The 15,802-nt window shown below is 53.4% G+C and overlaps 1 protein-coding gene across 2 annotated transcripts; it reads right to left on the reverse strand.

The window, feature by feature from the left end:
* Positions 1-7,407: 7,407 nt before the first annotated feature.
* Positions 7,408-14,742, reverse strand: DYNLL2 (dynein light chain LC8-type 2). Of its 2 annotated transcripts, XM_030028267.2 has the most exons (3): positions 14,607-14,742; positions 10,982-11,120; positions 7,408-9,278 (listed from the first exon to the last, which is right to left on the reverse strand). In XM_030028267.2, the coding sequence occupies exons 2-3, from the start codon at positions 11,111-11,113 to the stop codon at positions 9,141-9,143; spliced, it is 270 nt and encodes an 89-aa protein (XP_029884127.1). In that variant the 5' UTR covers positions 11,114-11,120; positions 14,607-14,742; the 3' UTR covers positions 7,408-9,140. The 2 variants fall into 2 exon arrangements, with proteins under 2 accessions (XP_029884127.1, XP_029884126.1); XM_030028266.2 differs by lacking the exon at positions 14,607-14,742 and having other exon boundaries at positions 10,982-11,139.
* Between the last annotated feature and the right edge of the window lie 1,060 nt (positions 14,743-15,802).

The raw sequence follows: 15,802 nt of genomic DNA on the forward strand, positions 1-15,802 counted from the left end.
AATAGAGAGCTCAAGGGCACGGCAGATACCTGCTGATTTTGACAAAGTGATGACCTGGGAGCAGCTGCTGGTTCTCCCTGCCTCCTCCTCGCCTTTCAGATTTGTCAGCTGTGTCTCTTCCTGTAAAAGGCAAAATGGAGAGAGTGCATCTTAATCTTATTGCTCTGCGAGCGTAACTGGCCCAAAACTCAGCTGGGAATTTTGGGGGGTTTCAGTCCCAGGCTTTCCCAGACACCGCTGTTTCCATCAGTCCTGCCTTTGGTTCTCTTTCCTGGGACCATCCAATTTTACTGATTTTTCTCTTCCTATCAGCAGCATTTCGAAGCAGATGAAAAACACCTGAACCTAGAAAAATCCCCAATCCTCTGACCTGCTCGTGCACGCGGGGAAGTCCATGTGGCTGCACAAGTTGCCTGCGTTTTGCCTGCACTGTGCGGAGCGTCACCGTGCATTACACACCAGTGTTACGAGCTGTGCCATCCTCCCAAGGATGAACCAGAACACTGGTTCTCAGGCGACTTCCTCAGGTCAGAGAGCGGGAGAGTGGCCTGGCTGAGGACCAGAAAAACTACTTGCCCCAGACCGGAGATCGGTGAAGGAGCAGGGGCTGTCCCAGGGAGGGGTCCAAAGAGGTGCCTGCAAACATGCACACACAGGTACTCCACTCCTGGGAGGGGGATTTAGTGAATTCCCCTGCCTGCACCATGCTACACATTTACTATTCCCCAAAGGCATGTGCAAATTCAGCCCCTGATACCTAGCATTATCTCCAGGTGTCTCCCACTGCCTTCCCGGCTGTTTTCCCAAGCTGCTGGCCAGCTGACGGGACAAACAGCGCTGGCTCCGGGCTTGTTTGCCACTGGATAACAGACACAAATACTTGAAATACTTTCCTAATCTCATTTTCTCCTGCAAACGACTGCTGGGTTGTCAGGGATGTTACTCCAAGGCAGCAGCAGAGATGAGATGTTGGGATGGGACAGAGCGTGTGGGATAGCAAGGGAAGGACCCGGCCGGGGAGCATCCCCGAGCCCTACTCCAGCCTGGACCCCCCACCTGGTTCCCTGAGCCCCACTTGCTCAGGCCCAGTCTGCTCCTTGCCCTGGGTGCATTTAGCTAATTAGGGTAATTTCTCCCCTGCAACAAGGGCCATTAAGCCTCCTTTCCATGTGGAAACCCCCGTGGGCTGGGGTCACCAGCCCTCCTGCAAACAGGGCTCAGGATTCCCAAGCTGTTTCTCCTGGAAGGACTGCTGGCTTTATTTAACATGGCTTTAATTGACTGCGTGCTGGGATTGCAGCTGAGTCTGGTGTGGAGATTTGGGAAATGCTGCTACTGCCTCCCCCTTGCGCTCCTCCTCTCCTCGGGCTTTATCTCCCCAGAGCTGGCAGAGCCTGGGATGTTTCCACGTCCGTCTTCCCTGGGAGGTGGTGGAGACCCGGGGGACAAAAGCGAAAGTGTGGCTGGTGGCAGCGGAGCCTGCAAATGCCTCCCCCTCTATACAAAATAGCGCAGACTTGCTTTTTTAGTTTTACACCTAAGTCTGTTTTCATCCGTTGCATGTTTTCAGAAGAGATGCCGTAAATTAACACAGAAAAACTACTTGCCCAGACGGAGAGGGGTGAAGGAGCAGGGGCTGCCATCGTTACCGGTGGGCTGGGTCCCCAAGAAGCTCTGCAAGCCCACGGGAGGCCGCTGCCGGCGGAGCGGGGAACGCAGGACCCGAAACTGCAGTGACCTGCTGGGAGTTGGAAAGAGTGCTCTGCTAGCTGCCGAACCGCCAGCAACCTGCCAGGGATGCACACCAAACATGAGCTAATCCCAACAAAAATAGGAGTGAAATCATAATTCATATGCATAATTCATGTGCATAATTTTATCTTTGCTGTATATTCTCCAGGGATGTATTCTAGAAAATGCTTTCTTTCCCCTCCCCTCAACACTGGCGTCCTTCCAAAAAGTGCCGTAGATGCAAATCATTGGAGGCAGCAAGAGGTAGTAGCTTTGCTGGGTTACTAAATAAATGCTAAATTTGTCTGAGTTTCTAGCCTACATCTTGGCAAGTTATGCAGATTGAAGCTGTTGTATAGACATGCAGGCTTGTAATAATCACAGGATTTTAATTGCTTTCATTGTGAACCCTGGCTACTGATTGTATCTGCATGGAAAACTGTAACAGTTTGCACTTGCAAATGCTAAAATGTTAAACAATAATGGCAATTAAGAGATAATTATAGTTATTCTGAAGCAAGGATTGGAGTTAAGACTCCAAGAAGACATCCCAAACGACCGGGAAGCGGTGCCCTGTTTACTGCACAGACTTCAACCTGCTTTTTCTATGATGTGAGATCTGCCAGATTTAATTGCTTAATGATTTTCTATTAAATATTTAAGTAACGCAGTATCTTTAGCCAGCCCAGGCTCTGCCTGAATTGCACGTGTCAGTCTTGCTGCAGGACAGTGACAAAGCCTTGGCCTGGCACCCGATGCTTGCTGAGTCACCCAATAGTTTTCTTCTGCTAATTACAACACAGAAAAGGTCCAGGGACCCCCTGCCAGCAGGACCACCAGCACCCATGGGTGGGGACCCTGCTGGAAGGGGGCCGCATGGGTGCTGTCCCTCAGTCCCCCTGCAAGCCATGGTTTCAGAAGGAGCCTTTGCAATGTGGGTCCAGGTTTACCCCGTCCAAACTGACCCACGGGCCACCGAGGAGCAGACACTTTTGGCCAGGTTATTTTGAACCCTTAGAGAAAACAGGACTTTTAAAACTGGATTTAGGAAGAGGTTTTGTCCTTGTCGAAGCATTCTGGGCTTTCCTCAAAAACAAAAAAGGCATTTATTTTTTTCCAGAGCCATGTTCTGGGCTGGGTGCCAGCCGCCTGTGTGCAGGCTGCAGCGGAGGCACGTCCTGGCTCCGTGTCAGCCCTCCGTCCTTTCCTGCCGGAGCGGGCCCGGCAAGCAGCAGGCGAGCGGCACGGCCAGCCGGGGAACTGCGTGAGATGGGGGCGAGATTAAACCCCAAACCTGTAATCGAACACTTAGTGGAAAAATATCTGTGTAAGAAGGGATTTCCGTTCCTCTGACTCAGCTTAAGCAGCACGGGGCTAAAGCTGGGGTCACGCCGTGTGTACCGCCAGGCGCTCAACCCTGCTGGTAAACCCGGGGGAAATCCTTTCATCGTGCCCCGGCAGCCCCTAACGCCGCTCAACCCCAGGCTGCTCACCCTGCCTGGGGTAAGACGTGGGAAAACCCTTTCCCGATGGCCACGGTGCAGCGTGGCACCCGCGCAGGGCCGCTAAGGGCGACGCGCCGGCGGGAGCACATGTCCAGCTCTGCAGATTCCAGCCCCGTCCCTGCGTGGGACTCGGTGGCCAGGGCTGCAGGAACAAAGGGCGGCTTTCACTGCGCTCACCCCGCGCCGGGACCGCTGTGGCGAATTCCTCGGATGCTTTTATGGGCTGCAACCAATGCATGGGGAGAGCGGGGCTCCCAGCAATCTCCTCCCCCTGAAAGCACTTCATTCACACGCAGGCTGGAAGGAGGTGAAAGAAAAGGCCGTGCACATGTTTAAATGCAGGGGGGCCCTACTGCATGGGGGGGTTGGATCTCTCCCCAAAAGCCTCTCTGCCTGGCAGGCTGGAGGCGAGGGCACGCAGCCCAACCGGGGTCTGGGCAAGCAGCTAAGCTGCAGTCGGGCTGCCCCGCAACGGCCATAAATCAACGGAGACGCGCAAGCAAGGGAGGGAACAAAGGACGTGGAGAGATGCCATGGCATCTGGCAGGGAAGGACCGCGGCGGCCGCGCCAGAGGATGGCGTCTGAGGAAAGGCTCTGACCAAGACTGAGAGGGTCCCGGCCCCACGTCCTGCAAGGGGACGAGAGTTGGCCCCGCTCTCCGCTGCCTTCCCTCCAGCCCAGCCCTCGAGAGAGGCCCGTGAGCAAGCGCTGCCTCGCCGGGCAGCAAGGGGCACATGGGGACGTTGGGGGAGCATGACATCCCACCTCACCCACGGCCCCGGCAGCGCTCCCAGGGCACCTCTGCTGGCCCACCATTGATTTTTCCACCAGGCCACAGCAAGCTCTGGTGCATTTGCTCTGAGTCCTCAGCACTAGGACAGAAAGACGTGGACCGCGAGGCCACTACAGCAGCCTGCTTCCACAGGCAGGAGGAAACAAGCTACACCGGGGCTGGATAAAACTGTTCCTCCAGCTTAACCCAGGGCCAAACCCTGCTGAGCAGCGGAGCAGAGCCTGGGGCTGCCCCTGCTCCGGCTGCCAGCAGGAGAAGGGACAGGGACTGGAGCGGGGTCCTGCAGGGCAGCTCCCTTCTCACCCCCCTGTGCTGGGTGCCGAGACCACCAGTGCTCGGGGCAGGAGAAGCACGGCGCCTGCCGTCGCTAACAGAAGGGCTGGTGAAGGCGCTGACCTGATGATAAGCAGTTATTTGCCTCGTTGGTAATGAGTTATTACTCAGCCTCAGCTAGACACTGCCTTAAGGGAGGAAACATCTGATCATCTTTTAATAAACACAGTTGGCTCCTGCAAGGCTCCTGCAGCTCCTCTATAAAGCGCTCCGAGACGCATGGCTTGTGCACAGACAGTGCTGCTATGAGTCACAGTCTGGGAAAGGGTGTTAGAATCGTTGCTCAATAAATAGAACAAAGCAGGGAAACCTCGGGTGGGCAGGGATGGCACAGTCCTGCTTCCTTCACCGCGTGCGTGGCACTGGCCTCCTAAGGATTTACCCATCAGAGACTGAAAGCGAGATAAAAATGATTTCCATGTTTTCTCTCTTCATCTCCAATCTCCCACAAAAGCACTATGAGAAGGAACACGTCTGTCGGGTACCGGGTTTACCGGTGACAGGCTCTGCTTCCACGTGCTTGGGGAAGATTAACACTGCAACGGCAGTGCCGCAGGCTGGCTTTGCTGGATGGGAGGGAAGGAGAGCGCTGACCTGCAGCTTGGGTGCTCCCACCGGAGCAGGGTGCAATGCCCGGTCTCTGTGCAGGATGCCCAGGGTGGGGAGGACATCACCGTCACTTTGTCCCTTCCGGGAGTCCCAGGTGGTCACAGAGAAGGGGGAAGAACATTGTGCCAGGCAGGCAGGGAGCAAGGCTAGCTCTCCCTGCTAACTGAGTCACAAACCTTCTCCTGCGGCTTTACACCATGCTCCCTCTGTAGAAGAATGAATCCTATATAATGTCTAGTAGTTACACACATGGAGCACAGCTACCAAAAACCAGCCTGTCTGCTCTTCAGTGCCGCAAAGCTTTGCTTTTATAAGGCCACATCTGGAAGAAATATTCAACATGGGGAATTGAATAACTTGGCTTGTACAAGAGAAAATAATGTGACACTCTCCCCAACCACGAACCGCACCATTACCTGCAGCGAATGCAGATGCACATCTGCAGACACTGTCCTGCACCCAAACCTCCACCCGCAAGCAGCAGCCAGCGCCTTGGACTCCCATGCAATCAGATGTTTTCTGAATGCTTGTAAGGCAGGACAGTAACTTATATTGAGTTTACATTTAAATAGCGTTGTTGCCCAAACACATCTGGAAGCAGTTTCTTTCTCCAGATGTTTCCCCCAGATACATACCTTCCACTCAGTGCCCCAGATCCAGATGTTTCCAAATAACTTACTGCCCCCGTTGAAACTGAGCAGCCATCCTAGGGACACAGTTGGCCTCTCCAGCACAGAGGCAGTTAACGCTCCGAGGCATCATGCAGGACACCTGTGCCTGGTGGAAACTGGAGACAAAGTGGATCCCAGCAATGGAAAAAGTCAAAGCCAAAAGCCATGTCAGCTGCTGGGGAGCAGGAGGGGAAAGCAGCAGGGACAGAAAGCTCCATGTTAAAACCTCACCCTGCTCTCAGCCATGTAGAGGGAGGCACTGCTTAACTTTAGGCAGTTTGTATCTTCCAGACCCCCAGTGCTCTGCAAAAGATGGTTTAGGGGGAAGGCTGAGGACGCACAGTACCGGTGTCCATTGCAGGGGTTACGGGGAGGTAAGCAGGGCTCAGTTTCACTGCCTAATTGCTAAAGGTGTGAGTTAGAGCTTCTTTTCCTTGGCCTGAAGCAGGACTCCCGCTGCAGTGACACATCCAAGGAAGCACCAAAACACACCTCCTACCTGCCTGCGTCAGCTCCAGGGCACACCATCCCTCCAGCCCTGGCAGGGCCTCCACATCCTGCCAGGGACCAATTTATACCAGCTCCACAGCCACTGGATACCTGGCTGGAAGGGGTGCTTTCCCACAGATGGAACTCAGGCTGGAAAATCTTTTCACCTCAGGTTTGGATTAGCAGCCTCCTGCGCTGCAGCTGGCATTCAGGAGCCAGTTTCTCTGCCACTTGCTTTGAGTAAGAGCCCTGTGCACCAAGGGGGCTCAACTACCCCAGCCCCACAAGGCTGCAAATGCTTTCTTGGAGCTGCAGCGTTAACCCAGACCTAGCCAGGCCAGGAGTGCAGAGCCCCAGCACAGCACGGCTGGAGCTGAAGCCCTGCAACTACACTTCTAGCTAAAAGGCTGTCTAGGACAACTGAGGGAGGACCATCACTCCCAGCTTCTCCTGAAGTAGAAACCACCTCCGCTTTTCAGTACTGCCAGGTGTAGGTTACAGCAGACTGCCTGTGTGTAACAGCCATGCTGCTGCTTACTTAGGAGTTTTGGGTTCAGCTCATTTTATAGCTGCTTAGCATGAGTCATGTTTGCTGCAACTCAACTTCCCCTTGTTTCTCATGCTGGTGTTACTGTTCCACAGCGTAGCTGTTACACTACTGTAGTTGGTAAGTGCCCACAGCTTTTCCAAAATATCAGGGAGGCCACAACCCCAAATTTAGGTTGCATCAGGAGCAAGATAGCAAGCTGAGGGGGGTGGGCTAAGGGCAAGTCCAGAGCCCCTGCAGTGCAAGAGGCATTAAACACACATCAGCTTCAGGCAACTGGCAAGGGTTTCAGATCTCGCCTTTTTACCAAGCACAGGGAGGAAGCCTGAATGGGAAACCTACTTTCCTGCAGAGCAGGGAGACACCTTTGAGTGTGTACAGGAGCCAGGACCCCAGCTGCTAGACCACCCTGAGTTTGTCTGAAGTCATTAAGAGGTTAGCCCCAGGGCCTCCAAATCTAGGTTACTTGGCACAGAAGCATCCCATCAGGGCTGCAGCAGGACACACTCCCCTCAATCCCTCCTTCTGGCACAGCATTTGAGCCAGGCTGGAGGTCAGCACCAGCACAGATGGGCCACATATGCTCTTCAGGTCAAGTTTCTCCCTCTGCAGACCTGCCTTCTTCGCATCATCAGCACCTTGCAGGGCAGAGAACTCGCAGCTTACCTCTCTGGACAAGAGCAGTTTTTGCTTGGAACAGCTGGCAATGAAGAAGAAACTAGAGGCTGTTTAAATGTGTCAATTCACCTTTAATGTTTGAAAAAAAATAAATGGTATTTGAGCCATTGCAGTAATGAAGGGAACAGATCTTGCTCCACGAGAGACCGTGAACAGGTTCACATTAGACTCATGCTTGGAAAAAAAAAAAAAAAAAACCCAAACCCAAAACATTCTCCTTTCAGATCCAGAGTGGAGTTCTGAATAGACAAGACCACAACAGTGCCCCAGACAGTCCAAGGCACATTACCCCAGTGCAGACATTTCCATCGACATGAAATTATGACAGCTACATTCTTTCTAGTTACAACATTGTTCTATCAATATTACAAAATTAGGCATACTTTGGATTTTGCACAGAGACAAGAAGGACTTTTACTTCAGGAAGTAGTCAACCTGGGTCATCAAGTCATTTCACAATGAAGAGCTCCCTTCACTCTGCCCTTTCTCCCCCAGCAGTGACTTATTACCAACACCAAATTCATCTCAGACTCATCATCCCAGTGATATTGTCTATGCATTAGTTAGCAAACCAATAAATAGACCTTATGACAAGCACCAGATATTTACTTGCCATCACACAGCATTTCTCCACACCCAGATAAAAAGAACTTCCTGCAGTGTAATCCAAGAGTCAGTACATACTAAGACAACATCACTGCTGAACCTATTGGAGACCAAGACATTTGTCTGCCTTTGAAGCAGATGTCACATGAGTTTCCTTCACACAAACATCACATGTAAATTTAACTTCTTGGTACTGTGCTTTAAGAACAAAAGCAGATATCAGAACATGGAGGACAGTCCTCCAGAAATAGCTTATCAGCTACAGAAAATAAAAAAGGAGACAGTGGCCACTTACAAGTCTTCCACATGACTAGCTTGCTTTAAGGAGAGCATCAAGTTAAGGCAGTGTTGAGACAACTGGCTAAGAACATGCCAAATACAGCTGTTGTCAGTAGTCACCAATTTGATATCTTACTCCATTTCGGGGACGGACCACGTGGCTTTAGATCTCAGTATCAAGGTCTAAAGACTTCAGCCACAGAATGCTGCTTTCTGCAGCAAGCAGCAGCTCAGGGGGATGTTTGTTGAAGTCTTCTAGACCAGGCTGAGTTGCTTACAAGTCTAGGTCAATGTTTCAGCAGAGCCAAAAATACAGTGATGGGCACTGAAAGAGAACACCAAGGGTGCCAGCTGCAAGTCTGTTTATCACAGTCCAAGGTGGAGTTCAACTTGTGTGTGAAAGCCACATAATCAAGAGCCACCCCACCAGCTTTCAGGGAAGGTCTAAGTACCTGCACTGAGGTTACTGGGAGAGCCAGCTCTCTACAGTCTGCAGGGTGGGTACAGAGGCTCACACTGGCTTTGCTCCTCATTACAAGATTAACAGTCTAATAAAACTCAGTAAGGAAGTCAGGGTCTTTTGGCCTGCCCAAAGAAGTTTTCCCAGCCTCAAAGAAGGAGTTACCACTGAGGGAGCTGTTGTGGAATAGTTTTATTTCTTCCCATGTAAAGGCCATTGTTTAAGCATTTACAGGTTTCCTAGTGCAATACAACCAAAAAAAGCAGTAACAAAAAAATGCCGCCTTCTTCCCAGGCAACTAAACAGAAGTAGATTTTTACTGCAACATATACACATTAAATATAGTATACAGTCCATGCAGCGGCATAGCCATGTTAAAGGGAGTCGTGGCTTCAGCCATCAGTGCATTACAGTCCAAATTTCACTTGCTCCTACTTCCTATCCAGACTTGAAGAGAAGAATTGCAACCTGACCCAAGTAAAAATAGATGAAGTGCTTTGTCTCATGTGTTACATAGCTGCCAAAGTTTCTGCCAACAATGCAGTGCCAAGTTGGGTTGTATTTCTTGTCAAATTCCTGAAGAAAGAGAAGAGAGGCATTAAGGCCAAGAAAGCCCACATGAAAATAGTTCTAAGCACAAATTCTTAGCTGGTTCTGTTCACACACTATCGCCTCTCCTCCCACCTGCAGCATCTTTAGATTCCCCAATGCAAGACACTATTATATTAAGCAATATAGTGACCAACACAACCAGACCTCTGCGCTGGATTGCTTGAAGGATCCAACACAAGCAAATCATCTCCTGAGACTTGGAGTACCCATCAGCCCTGGGCAGAAAGAGCAGACACAAGAGCTCTCCTTGGTACAGTGCTATTCAAGCCCTGCGTGTAGGCTAGCTCAGGGGAATATTTCTCCTCTCCCATTCCAAACCCACTCACAAAAAATAAAAAAATATTTTTGGCATGTCTGCTCCAGCAAGGCATTTGAGCTTAAAGGTCACCTAAAAAAGGGAAGAAGTCTAGCTTCTGCTCTTTGGGACTATTCTTCACATAAAGGGGAGAAAATCTGCATTGAAAATGAGCAGGCAAATTCACAGGCCAGACAGCACATGGAGACCTAGGAGGTCAGAGGTGAGCAAGCTGAATGCTGGCTTAATAGTCAGTCTTCTGCTACTTAGCAGCTAAGATAGGGTTAAAGACCATTTTCCTCCCTCTAATTAATACACAACTCCCAAGAACACCCTTCCCTCCCAAGACAGAGCCAGAAGAACAGACTCAACATTCAAGATTAAAGCAAGTGTTAGTCCTCAGATAGCAGCAACACTGCTTGAGCTCTTTGCAGGTAACCTTTGAAGTACAGAAAAGGCTTTCTTGCCAGGGCATGAAGGTGCATCAAATTGCTTCCCTCCTCCCAACACACTCTCAGGAAATAAAGGCCAGCTTCTTTTTGGATGCCTTCTGTTGCACTCACTCACTTTACAGGCTGCATTGCCCCAAGCACTTTGAGATAAGTCTTGCCTCAAAGTGATCTGAGAAGTTAGGAGACACCTTTGAATCCTTTACATTCACACTTAGATTACAAGCAAGGCCCAAAAGCTAGCCCAGGTGCCAGGACGGCATTGCCTAGGAAGTCACACTTTCCTCCTTCAAAAGCACTTTGCCTGACCATTCAGAGAGGTGGCTACAGAGGGAACGACAGCTCCCCAGATGCCATAAAGCATGAGACTTAAGTTAATGGGCTCCTGCAAATGGGGAGACATCTCTTCACAAGCCAGGGCAGCTTTCACAGCACAACACACAGCACCTTTCACAACCTTGCCAGCCAGCACAAGGCCCCATCCTCATCCACACCACCCACCCCAGAGCCAGGAACATGGCAGACAGAACCGCACATGCACAGCTGCCCACTTTGAGTGAAACAGAGTAATCCCACCCTGCACTGGTAGTGCAAGTCAAGCAGCAGCATCTGCTGAGCAAGTCCTAAACAGAGACTGCAGCCAGCTTTTTCTAGGCTGGCAAATCCAGAGGGACAGCACTCACACTGTTTGCTCAGAGCTTGCCAGAGCAACAGACCAGGCCCTGCTCTGCCTTGGCCCTCCTCTGACCTTGGAGAAGTCACTCCATCCTCTTGGGAATAGCAGTAAAGAAGCCAGGAAGAAAGCATCTTCTCCCTCCAAACATGCAAGTATGAAGTCTCAGACACTCAGGCTCACAACAGGCACACGTACTTTAGAGCTTCAGGAAGTCTCAGCCAGAGCAGCCCCCTCATCCCATAGTTACCTTCTTTATATATGCTGCAATGTCCTTTTCTATGTTGTACTTCTCCATTGCCTGTGTAGCACAGTCTACAGCATCCTGCTGCATGTCCTCGGACATGTCCGCATTCTTGATCACAGCCTTTCTGTCAGACATCGTGAACCTAAGGCAGAACATAGATTCCTTTAATCCCTTCCCAAGAAAGGAGAAGGTTCCTGTGCATCAGAGGTTGTCCTTTCTATGGCAGGCTGCGTCACAAGCCGATACTACAAACACCCTGTTATGGCCAGGGTGAGTTTATCAGGGTAGCCTACAGTAGTCCCAGGCTAAGACGCCCCTTATAGCTGGAGCACTGGCACTATACAGAGGTTAGATCAGAGATAGTCCAACATCACCACCTGCATTAAACACATGCAGAAAAAGCTTACTGTGTGGGAGGAGACAGGATCTGCAGAGAGCCACAGCCCTCCTATACATTAATAGGCTACAGCCAAGTTTGCCTTCCAGGTGCACCAGTGGTTTGGAGCACCATCTGTTCAGAGCCTTGCAAGCAACAGATCCCAAACTGCCTGTGTCTCCAGCTGGGAGGCTCAAGAAGCATGTTAACAGCAGCAGTGCTTTTATTCTACCCCACGCCAGGAGTTACAGTTACTGCTACTAGTTTAGCCTGGAAGGAGTGTTGTTCCACATTCAGCCTATCATCATTCCCTCACCTCACCACTGCTCTGCCACTGAAACCCAGACTTCAGCTGTTCCCACGGGACAAAGCCGGTCTGACAAGCCAGAAACAGGTTAACACCATGCTGCAGCCTAGAAACAAGGGCAGGGGGAAGCAAGCCCCACCACAGAGCTAGCACAGCTAGGGCCTGACAAAGCAGCCTCCTTCCCACCCACCCACCCCCCCCCACACCCCACCCTGTGAACCACAACACAGATGCTAGAAACCAGCATGCTAGTGCTGCCCATGACCTTTAAGAAACTAGAAAATAGTATACTGGAGCTGAGTGTGTAGCCCCCTTCACTCTAAGTTAGTTCAGGTGCTTCGTACTAGTCACTGAAGCCATTTACTCATAGATCTCCCATGGCCTTTCCAGGGAGGCATTCAGCATTGGGAATCTTCCAGTGTAGTTCATATTATCCTAGAAAACGTGGATATGGCAATCCCAGCCCTGCAGCCTTTCTTCAAGCAAAGGCTGTGACACATGCCCTGGGGAAGGAGCCCCACACAGTCCTGCTGCTGGCTGGCACACTCCAACACCCCTCCAGGAACCAGACCCCTCGCTCCCAAGCCACACATGAGGCCTGGTCAGGAGGCACATGTTATCTGGGGGACCGGTCAAGCGAAGGTCTGCACTGAGAAGGACCACAGCTGCTCACCTCAGCAGCAGCTCTTACCAGAGCATATTAAAACTTTGTGGAAATAAGCTTCTTAATGGCAAGGAGTGCCTCCAATTAAGCCTGCAGAGCACCATTAAGTTTTCTAAATCGTTTTACAGTGCTGTAAGTCTTGAGTGATACTACCAAGCATGTTTTGAAATAGTGAAACTACACATTTTTAGCTCTACTGGGGAGTGAAGAAAATCTGCTGCAATGAGCACTTCCTGGAACAGGCCCAGAAAACTGAAGGAGTAGCTTTGTTACAGCAATTAAAGGAGCCTGCTACCCAGAGAGAAAGAGAATCCAGTTACATAATTGCAGCCCTATGATTACAATACTTCAATTCTTCACTCTGCCTGCAGTTGAAGACTTCTATTGCAACCTTAATTTATACGTTTTAGATACAATGTTTAATAGAGCACTGCTATTAACATGCACTAATAGCATCAGGAGGAATGACAGGAACTGAGCTCAAACGCCAACAGAGAGCACGCGCCCCTACCACAGCTCTGGAAAAGCCACTTCCAGGCAGTTTGTTCCCCTCCGTGCTGTGCTTTAAGCCAGTGGGTGTTAGCCTGTGGCCCAGAAGCCCCGGCAGGACAAGACGTGGCTCAGAACAGCCCAACCAACCGCCTGTAGATTTGGATTCACCATCCAGGAATCTGGCAATCCCTTGGGAAAGTCTTCTGGGGGTCCAGCCCACAGGAAAAGGGAAGTAGCAGAAATTCACTTGTGGGTCATTCCTCCAGGAAAGCCTCTTTATGGAAAGAGGGCAAGCAAGCTCTCGCACACATCAGGCCTTCGCACACCTCCACTGCACGCTGAGTTCAGAGGGCATTTGCCATTACATAACCAGCCACAGAGTGACCTGCAAAAAGCATCTTCCTTCCTCATTGTTTAGGCAAGGAGCATCTCAGTGCAGGCCCATGCTGCCGAGGGCCAACAGTGCCATAGAAAAAAACCTATTATCTTTCAGTAGAGCTGCAAGCGCTGGCCAGCCTGCCCTCCCCAGCACCGCACCGCTCCAGGGCACAGCATCCTTCACAGGCCAACCACGACAGGGGCTGGCAGCTGGCTGTGCTGCTGGGGAGAGGGTCCCCTGCACCCGCCATGGGGCAGAGAGCAGCTCCAAGTGTCACCCCATCCACCCACCTGAACACCACAGAGCAGGGCCCCAGTCTCAGCTCATTCCCCCATGGGGTTACAGAGGCATCCTCCCAGCAAGGCAGCCCAGTGGCACCACAGTACACATCTTATCCCTAAGTCACAAGATCACAGCTGGCCCTCAGGGTCTTGGCTACCCAAGTCTGGCCCTCTCTTGAAGAAAACCACAAAGCCCCAGCACCCAGCTCAGGGCAGGATGGGCCTAGGAAGGGATAATAGTACAGCTCCAGCAGCCACCCCTTCCCCAGCCCAAGTCAGGATGGGGTCTTGTGGGAGGAAGACAAAGACCACAGCCCTAGCAGCCACTCCAGGCAGGATGAGGCCTTGGGAGGGGGATTAGGCCCAAGCCAGCACCCAACCCTTCCCTCACCAGGTTAGGATGAGGTCATGAAAAGAGTATGAGGCCCGAGCCCAGCACCCAGCCACTCCCCCAGCAGGACAGGACAGTGCTTTGGGAGGGGGAATGATGCTCAAGCTCAGGACCCACTCATTCCCTCACCGGGACAAGATGCAGCTTCGGGACAGGGATGAGACACAAGCCCCCACACCCACTCTTTCCCTCCCCAGGCAGGATGGGGCCCTAAGAGCGGGATGAGGCCCAAGCCCAGCACCCACCGCTTCCCCACCAGGACAGTATGGAGCCCGAGGATGGGGAGGACGCCCAAGCCCAGCACCCACCACGGCGTGAGAAGGCCCTGGGAAGGGGGTGCTGCGCAGCCTCATCCCCACCTCGGCAGAAGGGGGCCCGGGGAGACGCTCCCGGGCGGCTCCCAGGAGCCGGGCGCATGTGCAGGCCGCAGCCCTGCGTGACCTTCACGGGGAGGGGGAGTCCCGGGGGCGCCCGAGGTAGCGGTGACCTTGCCCGGAGCGGGGCCGGCAACGCACCGGCGGCAGACCACCGGGGCGGGGCGAGCTCCGAGCGCCGCCGGGAGCTAACCACGGGCCGGAGCCGCCCGTCCGTCCGTCCGCCCGCCCACCGGCCGGCCATAACCGCGACCCCCTCCCCTCCCCTCCCCGGGGCGGCCCAGCCGCCACCTCACCCACGGAAGGAGCGGTGCCAGGCGAGGCGGTCCCCGCCGCCGCCGCCCCGGCGGAGGGCGTCGCTCACCTTCACAGTGACAGGGCCACCCCGGGAGGGCGAGGCACGGCACCGAGGAGGAGGTGAGAGGAGGAGGCCCGGACACCGCTTCGCCTCAGCCCGCTCCCGCTCCGCTCCGTTCCCTGCGCCGCGCCGAGCGCTCTGCGCCTCGCCGCCGCGCCGCGCTCAAATACCGCCCCGCCCGCTGCGGCGCGCGGCCCGTCGTTCCCCCATTGGTTGCGCCGCACGGCACGCCGCGCCCCCATTGGCTGAGCCGCGGCGCGGCACGCCGCCCCGGCCCGTCCGCCCGCGCTGTTCTGCCTACATCCTGTTTCATCCCAGAATGCCGCGGGGCGAGCGCGGCGCGGGGCGGGGTGGGGCGGGGCGGGGCGGTGCTTCGCGGGGGCGGGGGCGTTCGCCCGGTGCTGTGAGGGGACGGGGCCTGGGGGGGGACGACACCGATCCTTTGGGGGGGTCCCCTCTGCTTTGGGGACCCAGATCCCCGCGGGGGTCACCCTGAACCCCTGGGGGGGACCCGCTGTCTTGGGGAGACCTGATCCCCTCGGGGGTAACTGCCTGGGGAGGGCCTGATCCTCTGAGGGGGCAGCTGTGTGGCATGGTGGGGCAGCCGGGCACTGAAAACAGGGCAGCGTTACAGCGGGGTGGAGAGGGTCCGTGGCATCGGGATTACGTATTCCCAAGCCTGAGACATCCCAGGGCGTCTTTGTGGCAGGATTTGGCTGCGGTGTGGCTGGGTACGGAGCACCGCGGCCACCCAAAGCGGCTGCGTTTGGGCAGTGCTGTGTACATGGAAAACGGGGTCTCGCGTGTGGCTCCCCGCCAGCAGATTCCTGGTGGTCCCCTGAGACTTCGTGTCCACAGAGTTGCTTGCAGGCGAGGGACCGCCATGTGCAAAGTGTTCTTGGAAAGACAGCTCACCCTAAGAGTAAAAACCAGTTCTGTCAGCGGTGATTAGTTGTAGCTTTGCACCTCGACGGCGTCTTCCACCTGACATCTTCAACACGTGATGGTTATTGATCACTTGAGCCTTGCGAGACCCTCCCAAGCTGGCTGGCATTGCTGCAGCTTCTCATATTTACAGCTGAGAAAACTAAGGCAGGAGCAGGAGAGAGTGACCTGTGAAAGGTCCCTGAGGCCATTAGTGGCCCCATTAGGAACAGATCCAGGTCTCCTGGAGCTCGATGTAACCTCCTCCTCCTCCACTG

The sequence above is a fragment of the Aquila chrysaetos genome, chromosome 10 (genome assembly GCF_900496995.4).
Source record: "Aquila chrysaetos chrysaetos chromosome 10, bAquChr1.4, whole genome shotgun sequence".
Classification (NCBI taxonomy): domain Eukaryota; kingdom Metazoa; phylum Chordata; class Aves; order Accipitriformes; family Accipitridae; genus Aquila; species Aquila chrysaetos.